This window comes from Saccostrea echinata, unplaced genomic scaffold (assembly GCF_033153115.1).
Source record: "Saccostrea echinata isolate AGI-Se365-2 ecotype Australia unplaced genomic scaffold, CSIRO_AGI_Sech_v1 ptg000002l, whole genome shotgun sequence".
NCBI lineage: Eukaryota > Metazoa > Mollusca > Bivalvia > Ostreida > Ostreidae > Saccostrea > Saccostrea echinata.
In genome coordinates this window covers 8,383,351-8,398,743 of record NW_026889751.1, presented here as the reverse complement: position 1 = coordinate 8,398,743, position 15,393 = coordinate 8,383,351, and the positions used below count along the sequence as shown (strand labels likewise).

Here is a 15,393-nt window from a genome sequence, read left to right as displayed (position 1 = left end):
ATATATATATATATATATATATATATATATATATATATATATATATATATATATATATATATATATATATGTATGTATATATATATATATATGGACAATCAATAACACTATATAAATATTTGAGACAACATTTTCACTTATCCTTGAGAGGATTATAACAAGTACCTCCTTTTCACCTGCATAAAGGTTTGCTAAATTACTTGCAAATAAACTATACTCTTCCAATTAACATGAATTACAGTCTTAAAAATTAAATTTACATATATTTTAAACATATTTATATTTTGTTCCCAGATGAAGTGTGCAACTTTTTGGTAAAAAAAAAAGAATACATGTATAATTCACAAACTCTAATGCTAAAGGTGAATACCATAAGTACCATAATATTTTTTTCAATCAATATATAGATTCAAGGTATCAGAAACAGTTCACATAAAAAATTAACCACTTTAGGCCATAAAAAATTAATTAATAGTTTCTCAGGCCAAAAATTTCAAAATTCAATGCGGCAGGCAGGTTCTTTTTTTTTTTTTTTTTTTTTGAAGCAGGTGTTATATTTTTTTTTTTCATGTAACTCGTTCAACAAAATTATGGTATCAACTTATTCTCACTTTTTTTGTTCTCTCATTAATTATAATATGCATTCAACTTTAAATAATTTTATTCCAAACAAAGTACATTCATAAAATACTGTATTAACAAGAAATGTATTGTTATCTAATAAAAATGTCTATCTATTAGCATTTATAACAAGAGGCCCAAGGGCCAGATCGCTCACCTGAGCACTGTGGCTAGGAAAAAAGGAAAAATCAGTTTAGTATTGAAAAGCATAAATGCATAAGAGGTCCCAACCTACCCCTAAAAAGGGAGGGGGTCATGATTTGAACAAACTTGAATCTACACTATCTGAGGATGCTTCCGTATAAATATGACAAACCATGGCTTTGCTGTTCTTGAGATTTTTAAAGATTTTTCCTATATATTCCTATGTAAAACTTTGATCATACATTGTTGCCCCACCCTACCCCCGGGGGTCATGATTTGAACAAACTTGAATCTACCTCACCTGAGGATGCTTCCACATAAATATGACCAATCATAGCTTTGCTGTTCTTGAGAAGAAGATTTTTGAAGATTTTTCCTATATATTCCTATGTAAAACTTTGATCGTCCACTGTGGCCCCACCCTACCCCCGGGGGTCATAATTTGAACAAATTTGAATCTACACCACCTGAGGATGCTTCCACATAAATATGACCAATCATAGCTTTGCTGTTCTTGAGAAGGAGATTTTTGAAGATTTTTCCTATATATTCCTATGTAAAACTTTGATCGTCCATTGTGGCCCCACCCTACCCCCGGGGGTCATGATTTGAACAAACTTGAATCTACCTCACCTGAGGATGCTTCCACATAAATATGACCAATCATAGCTTTGCTGTTCTTGAGAAGAAGATTTTTGAAGATTTTTCCTATATATTCCTATGTAAAACTTTGATCGTCCACTGTGGCCCCACCCTACCCCCGGGGGTCATAATTTGAACAAATTTGAATCTACACCACCTGAGGATGCTTCCACATAAATATGACCAATCATAGCTTTGCTGTTCTTGAGAAGGAGATTTTTGAAGATTTTTCCTATGTACACCTATGTTAAACATTGATCATCCATTTTGGCCCCACCCTACCCCTTGGGGTCATGATTTGAACAAACTTGAATCTACACCACCTGAGGATGCTTCCACATAAATGTGACCAATCATAGCTTTGCTGTTCTTGAGAAGAAGATTTTTGAAGATTTTTCCTATATATTCCTATGTAGAACTTTGATCGTCCAATGTGGCCCCACCCTACCCCCGGGGGTCATGATTTGTACAAACTTGAATCTACACCACTTGAGAATGCTTCCACATAAATATGACCAATCATAGCTTTGCTGTTCTTGAGAAGAAGATTTTTGAAGATTTTTCCTATATATTCCTATGTAAAACTTTGATCGTCCATTGTGGCCCCACCCTACCCCCGGGGGTCATAATTTGAACAAATTTGAATCTACACCACCTGAGGATGCTTCCACATAAATGTGACCAATCATAGCTTTGCTGTTCTTGAGAAGAAGATTTTTGAAGATTTTCCCTATATATTCCTATGTAAAACTTTGATCATCCATTGTGGCCCCACCCTACCCCCGGGGATCATGATTTGAACAAACTTGAATCTACATCACCTGAGGATGCTTCCACATAAATATGACCAATCATAGCTTTGCTGTTCTTGAGAAGGAGATTTTTGAAGATTTTTCCTATATATTTCTATGTAAAACTTTGATCGTCCATTGTGGCCCCACCCTACCCCCGGGGGTCATAATTTGAACAAATTTGAATCTACACCACCTGAGGATGCTTCCACATAAATGTGACCAATCATAGCTTTGCTGTTCTTGAGAAGAAGATTTTTGAAGATTTTTCCTATATATTCCTATGTAAAACTTTGATCGTCCATTGTGGCCCCACCCTACCCCCGGGGGTCATGATTTGTACAAACTTGAATCTACACCACCTGAGGATGCTTCCAAATAAATATGACCAATCATAGCTTTGCTGTTCTTGAGAAGGAGATTTTTGAAGATTTTTCCTATATATTCCTATGTAAAACTTGAACACATGATTTGAACAAACTTGAATCTACACTACCTGACAATAATTCCACATGAGTTTCATCTTTCCTGGCCCACTGGTTCTTGAAAAGAAGATTTTTCAATAATGCCATTAATTTTTTGCTATTTCGTAATTATCTCCCCTTGGAGGAGGGCATGGCCCTTCATTTGAACAAACTTGAAACCCCTTCACCCAAGGATACTTTGTGCCAAGTTTGATTGAAATTGGCCCAGTAGTTCTGAAGAAGAAGATGAAAATGTGAAAAGTTTACGACAACAACGACGCAGACGACGACCACGACAGACAACGGACAAATTTTGATCAGAAAAGCTCACTTGAGCCTTCGGCTCAGGTGAGCTAAAAAGGGGAATAACTCAATTTTCTTTTTCAACTTGGAAAAATAGAAAATTGAGTTATTTCCCTTTTCAATATTCATTAAAATTGATCAATGCGGCAGTGTTTGACCTGATGCGGCGGTGCCTGAGAAACTACTGATTCATTTTTTTTGGCCTTATCAATTGTCTTTTCACTGTTTTCACTGTTTCAAATGTGTAACCTGAAAAAGTGCTATAAAAACAGTTAAACCTTGTTATCTCAAACTCAATGAGACCAGAAAAAAATGAGATATTGAGATATCCAGGGATTCTAGATATTGTGATTAAAATACATATATAAAAAAAGTTTTTGGGAGTTCCAACTCACTTCAACATATCCATTGTCCAAGTGGTGCAAGATATCAATGTTCAAGATATTGAAGCTTAACTGTATTACATGTGAGTATTAATATATACATATTTAGAATTTACTCTTTTAATGTATTATTCAACATTTTTCTTTAATATGAAATAGTGACTCATTTTGATATAATTTTTGTATAGCTGTGGTGAAGGTCAAAATTTTTCAATCCCTGGAATTTTTGAAGCACCAATAAATCGGAACAAAAAGGGCATATCAACATGTTAAGGTTCATACATATGTTAATGCATAATAATGTTAGATATCTTGTAGCATTTCCTGAGGGAAAATCAAAGATGAGTTTACTTTAAACTTTGCTATTGAAAATAAATGTACAATTAAAACAGAATCAGCTCTTTTATTATTTTTTCTATAACTAAGGAACCACAACTCTGGTGTGGATGTCTAATGGTAATTTCCCTTTTCAAAGATTTCTGAAATAAAATAAGTACTGTTTAACCTAGTGACATTTAACCATTTAGAAAGAATTTAAAGGAAGTGTGTTGGTCAAGCAGGTTCAATTGCCAACAGGCTAGGTCCAAATCCTGGTCTGTTTTATCATGTTTTTCTTCTTCACAGTTTTATTTGGTGCCATACCATGCCCTTGAAATGACAGGTGAAAGACCTGCCAATGAAGAGCCTTGGTTAATGAAGGACACAGTCCTTATGCTACAGGAAGACACATATAGATTTTTGAGTTTGTGAAACTCTTGTTGAAAACATTTTTGGAAAATCATAATTCTTAGAGGCTATAGCAGTTTATCATTACTACAAATATAGATTCTCATAATTACAAGTTAGGCTTGGTCTTTAGACATCATAAAAGTGTGATAATTAAGCAAGGAGTTTTCTTCCTATATTTTTTCACGAGAATTTTTTTGTGCCTTAGAAAATGTTAGAAAAATATGAAAAAGTAGAATTCTAGAATAAACCATGATTTTTGGCATAATCAACATGATACTCATTGATTTAAGCAGCATTATTTAAAGTACGGAAGTTAGACTTTTAAATATTCTGGCACTACAATTGAAAGATCTTATATTAAATAATTTTTTTCTTTCTAGCATATATATATCTATCTATCTATCTATCTATCTATCTATCTATCTATCTATCTATCTATCTATCTATATATATATATATATATATATATATATATATATATATATATATATATATATATATATATATATATATATCCCAATTTCTGCCTACTCATACTGTTTTTGAGATAATTTCTGAATTTACTGTAAAGAGGGAAATTTTCTCCCAAGTTTTATTTTCACCCCTTTATATTAGCACTTGTTGCAAGTGGGGGAATTTAAAATGGCAAATTCTAAGAAGACAGAGTTATCTCTTTTACACAACTTGTTCTGGAGGAATTTAAGGTGCAGCAAGGCCGTTTGCAAGTGTGACTGAGCGAAAATAACATGGGGTAAAACTAACCCTGTATATAGTATCTCCCTTATCTATTTAACACTGACACAAATTTTTTACAGATTTTCATGCAATAATACAAAAAGAGCTACACAATATTATTACGAGTCCCTAAAAACACCTCTGTTCATGCAATTTGAAAACTTGAACCTTTGTGTGACACTCCTAAATTTTTTGTCCTTTGTTTTGCAATATATCTATCGCAAGTTTACATGAAGTTTGAATAGATCATAAAGAAATATACCTTATGAAGATCCCACAAAAATAACACTCGCACAACAAAATTTACGAGATAAAAAATTCTTTATTGTAAAATCAAAATTTCTACACAATTAAATCTTAAACAAATTATTGCTGTAATAAAATCACCTATTAACATGCAAAAAAAAAAGTATCCATTCAGCAGTATAGAAAATATACAATGTGTCTGTGACTAGTTGTGAACAGGGTATACACTTCCTGTCAGTATATGCACTTTCTGTCAGGGTGTACACTTCCTGTTAGAGCATGGAGACATGGTGGTCACATGATAATGTTATCATAACAACACAACTTATTCAGCCCTTATATGTTCAGTGTGTAATACATGATGTTATCATTAAGATGTGCATTTCTTATGTTTACTCCATCTTTTGACTTATAACTGTCTTTTGCAGCTTGTTTGAACAATCAGAACTTTACCACATAAGAAATCACAAGTTTATAGTCAATGATACCCAATGACTTGAAAAAATGTTTTGATACAAAATAATTTTCTTTACAAAGCACATTTTCAGAAGTTGCTGATCCTGCATAATCTCTCATTTACTGTAATGAAGATTTTAGTCTCAAACATTAGAAATGTAGGTGCATAACATGAACTGTAATGTATTGTAAAATATTAATATGTAACGTGTCATACTGTTATATGTGAAAACTAGTGAATATCTTGCTCTCTTCAGCTGATTTTCTCAACAACTTTTCTTTTTATATGTCAGCCTTAGCTGGTACATAAGCTTTCTTACAAAGAGAATTGAAAGGCAAAATAAAGAAATCATGATGAGCCATACACCTGTGAACAAAATCAAATGAGAAAATTTCTTTTCCAAAATCTTTGAACAAAATCAACTGAGAAGATTTCTTTTCCAGAATCTTTGAACAAAATCAACTGAGAAGATTTCTTTTCCAAAATCTTTGAACAAAATCAACTAAGAAGATTTCTTTTCAAAAAATAGATTCCAAATATAGTACTGTACTGAATTCATCAATCTCAAATATAAATCCAAAACAAAATGCCAATTTACAGCAAGATAGTGAATACATTTTAGTACACAATGAGTATATTGGCACATAGCTGATAACAAAACGCAAAATAATTATTGCTGTAATTACATGTTAAAAGGCCAATAAATTTGCGAATTTACAACAAACAAATGTACAAACAAGCAATTAACACATCACTGTCAGATTCCTTACGATAAATGTCACAAAAATATTTGGCCGGAAAACGTTATGTCTGGATACAACATTGATCTATTATAGTGAAAACAAAACAAACTCCCTACAGTACATACTAAACGTTTTAAAATGAGGAGGGGTGGGAAATAATGTGGAATGAACTAAAGGGTACTACATAACAACATGTAAAATCACAACCCTACAAAAAACTAGGTCAAGGACACATACAGAAACTAGGTTAAAACCAAGAATCACCATCATTTCATCGCATGTTGAGTAAATCTAAAATGGAATTAAAACGGCAACACTTCAAACTTTTGGGTCCATATACATAACAATTTAAAAAAAAAAAAGAATCTTTTCAAGAAGAAAAAAAGCTGATGCAACTGAACAAATTTAAAAAAAAATCACCCCTTTCACAATAATCATTTTAAAAAAATGTGGATGTATTAAACTCTCCTCTCATGTTGTGTATAATTATATGGTTATTCTATTTTTATCAACATTGGATAAACCATCACAGGTTTGTAAATTTGTTCACAGGATAATATTTATGTGCCCTATTCAATAAATCATATGGATACAAATGATAATTTAAAGTCATGGGGGAGGGGGTCAATTTTTTTTTTTTTATGAAGAGGTGAACTAAAATGAACATAAAACAAAGGACTGCATTCATAAAAGTTTACCAGTAAGCTTAAAAATATATCTACAATACATAAAAAAAAACATAGGAAACAAAAAATAAGTGGTCAAAAATTTACAGAAAGAGCTTCCTTAATAAATACTGCTCTTATTGATCCAAAAGTTGGAGGGATTTCAAATGAAACTTGAGGTATATATGACAAATGGTCTTAAATGCCAATGAACAAAAATTAATATGTACATCAAAGTTAGAGGGAAAAAATGCTAAAATTCAGTTGACACAAGATCTACTTGTACTTAAGAATTTTTGTTTATTCTTCAACACTGTTCTTAACTATATTTAGTAATTGTGTCACTATAATATAAATGCAATTACTGCATGACTTATAGGGCAGATCCCTTTATACTTTTTTCCTGACATATTCTTATTTTACAATTTCATTTAATTTTTTTTTTAAGTCAAAGACAAACATTCAAAATGCATCAAAGCTGTAGCATGTACCTTTCTGACATCTTTTTGAAAATTTCATTCAACTCAGAAAAATAAAATAATATCTGTCATTTATCTACTACAGAAACCTACAATGTCATTTCTATCCCATTTTATCTATGGGAAGCAAAAGCATAGATCTGAATTTTTTATATTAGCTATTAAACTTTCTAAATGATGTAACAATTTATTAATACTGATATTATTTACTTATGGATGGCTTTAGTACCTTGAACATTGCTAACAAAATTATATTAATTCAATGATAATCTTAATTTTTAGGAAAATAAATATACACCCTTTTTAAATGCAAAAGTTCAGTAAACTAAATCTAGAAGCAGTTATCAGCTGACTGTTTCTGAATAGAGTAAAATTGTGTACAGTGTCTGACATCTTAAAAATCCCTGTTGCGAAAACTGTATGAAGTCCCTGATGCTAAATCCACTGTCTCTTGCATTCACTCACAAACACACTGAGACCAGATTTACTGTTCTTACAATGTTTTTGACTTCTTTATCAGCTCATCTATAAATCTCTGAAAAATAAAATTCCAAAGACATTAATTTCAAATGCACTTAATCTGGAATAGCTAGATGTTATCTCTCTGCATATGTTTTCTGATAGCAATCAAAAGGGAAGGGGGTCCAAGTTTGAGATGGTATACATTTATACAACTTATACTAGTTATTAAAAAAAGCCATGAAATATATATATTGGTATTGAGTATCACATTTGTTTAGCAGCTGTTTAGTACAAGCATATATGCTTGTGTATATGGGGGGGGGGGGGGGGGGGGTTAAAAAAAAGTTTCAGAGTACTTATCACGTCATTGCTAATCTAGCTGGCATTATTTAGTATCTAATACATGATTGTATTCACAGTATACATGTATTATCACACATTACTGAATGCATTCTTTTCTCAAGCACAGATATCAGTTAAGCCTGCATCAGATATCATATGTATTACTCTGATACAATATCTGATATCTGCATCAGATATTGCATGTGCTACTAACATGATGATACACTGTATCACAAATGATACTTGAGAGGCTGATGCTGACACCTGACAACTACAGAGCTGTACAGTCAAGAACAAAATTTGCCTCCTCGACAGACAGCCATCCCACATTACTGCCGACCTGATTAATCTGCCAGACATCTTAAAATTTTTTACGCAGTACATTACACGGAAATTTGACAGCCAGAGAAGACTTGTACTTAACACATGACTGAGTCTGCAGCAATGAAGAAAATGAGGAACTACTGACAAAGCTATAAGATCGTTTTTCATGTGCCTCCTTTCAATCAAAAGAAGTATTAATGAGAGATTTTTTTAAATGTTTTATGTTACCTCTACTTCCTCCCTGGGTACCCGTGCAGTGACCAGCTCTTTCTAAAAAAAAAAAAAAAAAGCAATCAATACAACGTACACATATACACATATCAACATTTTTTGAAAGCTGTAGCATAGCATGATCATTGTTATGTACTAACTACAAGTATTTTGCTATAATCTATATTAATGACTAAATGAGTGAAAATTTAAAGTCTGTTGCAATTTTTTTCATTTTTTATAGTAACGGTAATTGTAAAGGTAATGGCTAACAAGAGAAACAGGTAGAATGCCCACCTCCCAGTAATTTATTTTTGTTAAAGTTCCATTTGTATGCACAACCATATACACAGTTTGTTCAGTATTTTTATGTGTAAACTTGTTTTCTGTATTCTTTGCAATTTCATACCTGTGCATATTCTCTTCTTTCAATGTCTGTGTCAAGATTTAAAACATCCTCAAGATCTAAGTTGCAGTCATGGTCTTGGTCGTCCTCCTATAAAAATATGTAAATATTATTCATGTCATGTTTTATCACATGTTGTATCACTCAAATCTTAAGAAATGTCATTACGAGACACTTATCAAAACACTTAATCTCAGGGGGAAAAAAAATGTCTTAGAAAAAAAAACATGCAATTGCATAACATTACTTTTACATTTTGAAAGAGGTTTAAAAATTATAAACCTTGTTTTTTTCTTTTCAGCTTGTATAAGCTGATAGGAATGGATTTTAGAGGGGTCTTAGTTCTTCCGTAAACAAATTTATTGGTGTAATGTTTTATGTAAATTCAATTACAGCTTGATAAGAAACTGTTTTTGAAAGAGTTGTTTGTTTTCTATTATCTCTGTCTCCAGTGACCTTACTGCGGTAGCGATATATATACATGTACCCACCCAGCCATGGCCTCAATGCCTGTACTGTGTTTGTTGATATCGCTAAATTGCTATTCCATCCCCTAGTTTCTCTGACTAGCTCAGAATATTAGGATGTTCATGCAACTGATAGAATTTGAAGACATTTGATATGACATGTAATCCTTCAAAACTATCATGCATATCTATAATTATAAAAGGTAATTAAAATTATTTTTTTCTAGAATGCTGATCAGCACTGAATGCTCTGGGGTGCATACTTACCTACAGCAGTTTACTAGTATTTATTTGAATATATTACAGGTATATTATAGGTATCTTATTTAATCAATTACCCGGTACAGCAAAGATACAGATTTTTCCACACAAGAAGACAACAACTTCCTTTATCTATTTGTCAATACATACTAGTGGCTGTCCTCTCTTATAAATGAAGACGCTTGACAACTGTAACATAACAGAAGAGATTAATGTCCACTAGGGGGCAGATATGCTGGGACCAGTATGCTCTACAGATAAACGTCCACTACTGGACAAGTTTTACACTAAGACTGGCCCACTCCTACTTCTTTTTTATCACCTCTCTCTCTGACTCAAGGGCAGGAAGACCATAGCATTCCCTGGTAGAGGTGACTAGGCCATAGACCGTGCTAACATGAATTAGGGCCATTATTTCCCCCTCGATTATTACTACCCTTATCAGTTGATACCTTTCTGTTTACCTAAGCTCACACTTGAGATTAGTTTGATTTGAAAGAATGGAAGTAATTCAATCCTATATCTCGATTTAAAAAAATCTATATATATATATTTCATTACATGTATTTATCTTTTGTCATTGTGTGTACAAACATCTTGTCATATCTCTGTGTGCGTTTCTTTGATCACATAATTCTTTGTCATAACTTTTGAGTCATGTGATGAGTGTCTTTGTTTTCACATGCTTTTGCATTAATTAATCTGACTTTAATACAATCCCTTTACCATGATGGGAATGTCTTTGGTTTTATGCATTAATTAATTTGACAAACATACACTCCCTCTAGCACACTTGTATTGTATGTACCTCTCAAAATTCTCAAGCTAGAAAACTTCACTCCATATCCAAGACCACATGCACTTTAGCATGTTTGTTAGATCACTTTTTGCTCCTGGGCTCATAACCACATGGATTAATCATCAATTTCATGCACTAACTTCTTTGACGATAAACATTTTGCAAAAACCTACACAGAAAGAGTTTTTCAACTGATCTGGAAAATGTTTACTTCGAATTTCATAATGAAACTTTGACAAAACATATGACGTGAGCTTTTTAGCTGAAAAACACATTTCTGCTATTTGTAAATTTCTTATACTTTTCAATAATCCATTCAAAGTTAAAACAGAGATACTCCATATTCCTAATATTAACACTCATCCATTAGATTCAGCAGATGGTTTTTTTCCCCTCATGTTTGTAATTGCATAATCTTACTACACAAATTAAAATCTGCTGATGAAAAAAAAAAAGCACACACATAATTTTGGCATGCAAGCTGCTAAGGCTGCATTCTACCCTTTATAGAAGGTCAAGGTACAAAGGCAAGAGAAGTGTTCCCCCCTTTCATCACAAAATGTGACACCCTTTTCATAAACAGTACCATCTGCCACGAATATCAAGGGTAAACATGCAGCCCTGTATCCATTTAAAAACTGAATACACTGATCAATTCAAATCAAAGTAAAAACCCTCCCTATTGATTGGCAAAGCACTGGGACAATAGAACTGCATTCAGAGTGGCTTTAATTCTGTCAATACTTTGACCAACGGTTGGGTATAAGATCAGCCTTATCAAAAGCTGGACTACCCAACAACAGTGTACAAAACTATAAAAGCTGTTAGTTACAAAAATATAAACCAAGCAACCCACATGGTCATTTCGGTATTTAGGAGGGGTGGAAAGCAGGGTATTGTCATGCAAACTAAGGCATTAGAGAACCCTTAATTGTATGGTATTATCTACTTCAAATCCCATAATGACAATATTTCTTTACTGTAATCCGTCATTAATTTTAATGTGACTTCTCTCATAGATTATTTCAATAAGACCTAGACTTTTAACTTTGATTGTATAATCCAATAAGAATCAAAAGAATTTTGAAATACATGTGCTGGACTCATATTAATTTATCTATAACAGGAAGATATCCCAGGTATAGTTATGTTGTAACATGTCTTCCTGGGGGAAAAAAACTCTACAGGGCATTGTAAATTTTTATTGTATTCCAAAGATTACTCATTGACAGATATATACAGGGCTATGTGCATATATGAGTGTACATGCATTTTTGGAATGACTCGACAGTTTCCTTTTAGGGTACTATAACTGCATGTTGTCTTGATATTTCACCTAGAAAAATATTCAGTTGAATATACTTATATATATGTAAGTAAAATCAAGCTTCGGCTTTTTCATCCTAAATCGATATCCTGTTGAATGTGAGACCAGTGTTTTACACCTCCCACATTACATCACTTTTATCACTGGAGCCCATGCATAATTCACATCCCACAAAACAATCCTCTGCAAATGTGTAAAACAATACCCACATACAAAAAAAAAATCCATCTTCATTAATCTGAATGAAATCCCAAAACAGGAAAGGTATGCATTTGTATAAGGAAAACTGAAAATTAACAATAACACCTGGATTGAAACAGTGAAGATCAGGCAAACAAGAGGCTATACTTTATGGACAAACCCCCTGTAGTACTTGACTCTGGAATATTGAAATCAGCCCCTATAACTGGGTGGCACCCAGAAACATGTCTGCATTACTAGGAAGATACTTGTTTCACTTATCATCCATTATCTGAATTAATATTTTCCTCCCTTACTGAAGAGTGACATATATACAAACACCTGTTAATGGACCCATAAACAAAGTTTTTTTTCTCCTTCTTTTTTATTAGTCTTTTGTTAGTTACAAAACCACTTAAGGAGAATGACCCACAAACTTGAGCATCAAAAACCAAGAGCCCGTTGGATAGATGCTTATGGTCTGTCAGTGCTCCCTGACCATGAATAACCAAATAGGCATCTGCTAAAACAGTGGTCTGAGTAAAATCAGAAGCACAAAGCATTGTGTTCAAATTTGCATGCATTCCTTCTGGTCATAAAGTCAACTGCCCTAAACACCACCATGCATAAAATACATCAATAGCTCTACCATATGGCTTAGGAAATTTCCCAGGAGGAGAAAATTATTGCTCTGTTAGTGTCTGTATGTACTAAAAGTATTCTGAAAATGGCTGTGTGAATATCAAACAATGGGGAAGATTTCCTCTCACAGATACATAGATTATCTAACACTTTTATCATTTTTATCATACGTAGAACATATATCCAATTTTTAAGTTTGAATTATAATCTACAACAGATTTACATAGAACTTGCTGTACTTTATAGGAAATGAAAGAAGAAAAGCCAATGCACGTGTTCCCTTATCGATAGGAAATATACATGTATATATTAACTGACTGCTAATTGAGCAATTTACAGTTTATTTGGTATATCAAGAACAGTAAATAAGCTGTAAATGAGGTCAGATTAGTGTTAAATAAATAAAATTTGACACCAAGGTCATGCTATAAGTAGAGATATGCATTAAGTCAATATTTTCTTTTCTGCTCTTTTTTGCACACACCTTTTCTTAACTCGCCATGCTTTTTGCAATATGTTTATAATATTGCACAGACTACAAGTCATGCTTTATGATAAAAGTATGCAGTGGTGTGTTTCATTTATTTTTTATAAGTACAAACCTGAAAAATTTAAATGAGCAAACAATTTTTCAATAATTACAGAGTATTATAATGATGAAGCCCATGAGGACAGCATAAAACTACGCACTTTCAAAGTGACTTTGTAACATCTAAAGAATAATGAGCTGGGAAAGAGAATCAAGATACACTGTGGATATAAACAAGTTATATTAAACTAACTGCAGTATATCAATTTAAACTGCTCTTTATCATGTTTTTGCAACATCCTATGACTAAATTTTTTTATTAACTTAAAAAAAAAACTAGGCCTATTTTCTCAGCTCCTTTGACCTTTAGAAACTGTATTTGCAAATAATCACTATTTACACTTTTTTTTTTAAAATTCTCCTTGGCATATTAAAATCAATTTTAACATGTCTTGTCCAAATTTTCAAATCTGCACCTCTTTCTAAAAAAAAAAAAAAAAACGTCCAGAGGAAATATTCTGTTTCGGAACCATTATCATACTTGGAATCGAGTAATTCGTCGATTTTGAAACTACCAAATTAAAATTTTGCATAGTGTCCTTGTTATGCAGAAAAATGACTTCAAACGTTAAAAAAATTACAATGAATATACATCAACAGGTTGTATCCATACCTGACAGTTGTGGAGTTCTCTCAACTTATCATAAAGCCAGTCCTCTACTGCCAATCTTTTGCGAATCAACATCATTTGGTGTTGTCCGTACTTAGCTGTCAAATATTTCTGACGTTTGTCTTTTTCCTCCTCTTTATTTTTATGATTAAAACTAACATGTGTCTCTGAAGAGTTTGGTCGTCCAGAGGAAATATTCTGTTTCGGAGTATTTCTGTAAGAATCCACGGAACTTGCTTGATTATACTCCGTGTACGTCGCCATATCTAACACTTACTACTGTCTCCATTCATTAACTGGAATAAAGATATTCATGCGCACTATCATTAACAGGAAATGACAAACATTTTTCTAAAACAGAATTTGCTTCTATAAAGGTGTTACTAAAAAAAATAATAAATTATAAAACAAAAATTAGAGTTTTAGTGACGCAAATTAAATATTTACAATGGACTATATTATATGCCACAGGTGCTCTTTTGTTTACGTTTACGGTTACTCTATATTTCAGAATATATTCTTCAAAACGAAATTACTATTCCGGTAGAGTAAGTATATTCAGTGACTTGTGTATGCAATAATTTTACATTCTTTAGACAAATAAGCATATACGTTCAACACTCGGCCCATCGGACCTATAAATCACTTTTAGCAAATATATCAATTACATGCGTAAATGATTTTTCTTTGTCTTATGTTATATGCATTATATATGAAACTCGCAGTTTGACGTGGGAAATGAGTTAATAGATATTTAATAGAACATTTAAATCATTATTTTGTAAATTTGAAATGCTAATAGAAATATTGTTGCAAAAATATTTCATGTATATTTGCAACAAAATTTCCATCCCTAAACAGATTAATAATTAGTTGGGAAAGTCATCTAATTTGAAATCCGATTTCTCTTCAAGTGTAAAAATAAAAGGGGGATTTGAATTCTATGCCAAACTCAAGAATCTCACCCGAACAAATTCCCATATTGAAATACAGTAATTCACCGACTGATATGTGTTATTTTTCAGTCTAAAAAAATAACAAATTTACGACGAAAACTCTCTATTTGCCTTTCTTTCGCAAAAGTGTTCAAGAAAACACTCTATCAGATAGCGAGAATCAATCAACCACCCTGACACTGACCAAAAACAGCCAAAGTTTCCCCAAATTGTTGAAATCCATGCTTACAATTATCAATCTCACAGCCGCTTAAACAAACGTTTGAAAATATTAGTTTTGTTTTTCTATATTTATCTTAGTCTCATTTCCCCAAATATATTTAATTTGAAAGTGTGAGATATTAAAAAGGTTTGTCTGACTTTAAAGACTCCGCCGAAATATGGCTGAAATATTGCCGACTCGGCGTAAAACAACA

The 15,393-nt window shown here is 32.4% G+C and overlaps 1 protein-coding gene across 1 annotated transcript; it reads right to left on the bottom strand.

Annotated features, from left to right (window-relative positions):
- Positions 1-5,114: 5,114 nt before the first annotated feature.
- On the bottom strand, positions 5,115-14,317 carry LOC133171684 (uncharacterized). The gene is made up of 4 exons (XM_061306473.1): positions 14,025-14,317; positions 9,150-9,236; positions 8,759-8,800; positions 5,115-7,937 (listed from the first exon to the last, which is right to left on the bottom strand). The coding sequence occupies exons 1-4, from the start codon at positions 14,283-14,285 to the stop codon at positions 7,896-7,898; spliced, it is 432 nt and encodes a 143-aa protein (XP_061162457.1). The 5' UTR covers positions 14,286-14,317; the 3' UTR covers positions 5,115-7,895.
- Between the last annotated feature and the right edge of the window lie 1,076 nt (positions 14,318-15,393).

Bases quoted from the DNA above. Each gene is read 5' to 3' on its own strand.
- LOC133171684 (XM_061306473.1), bottom strand. From the start codon at position 14,285: ATGGCGACGTACACGGAGTATAATCAAGCAAGTTCCGTGGATTCTTAC. The intron at 9,237-14,024 runs GTATGGATACAA...ATATTTTTATAG, and splicing joins GAGAACTCCACAACTGTCAG to GAGGACGACCAAGACCATGA. The intron at 7,938-8,758 runs GTAACATAAAAC...TTTATTTTTCAG, and splicing joins TACCCAGGGAGGAAGTAGAG to AGATTTATAGATGAGCTGAT.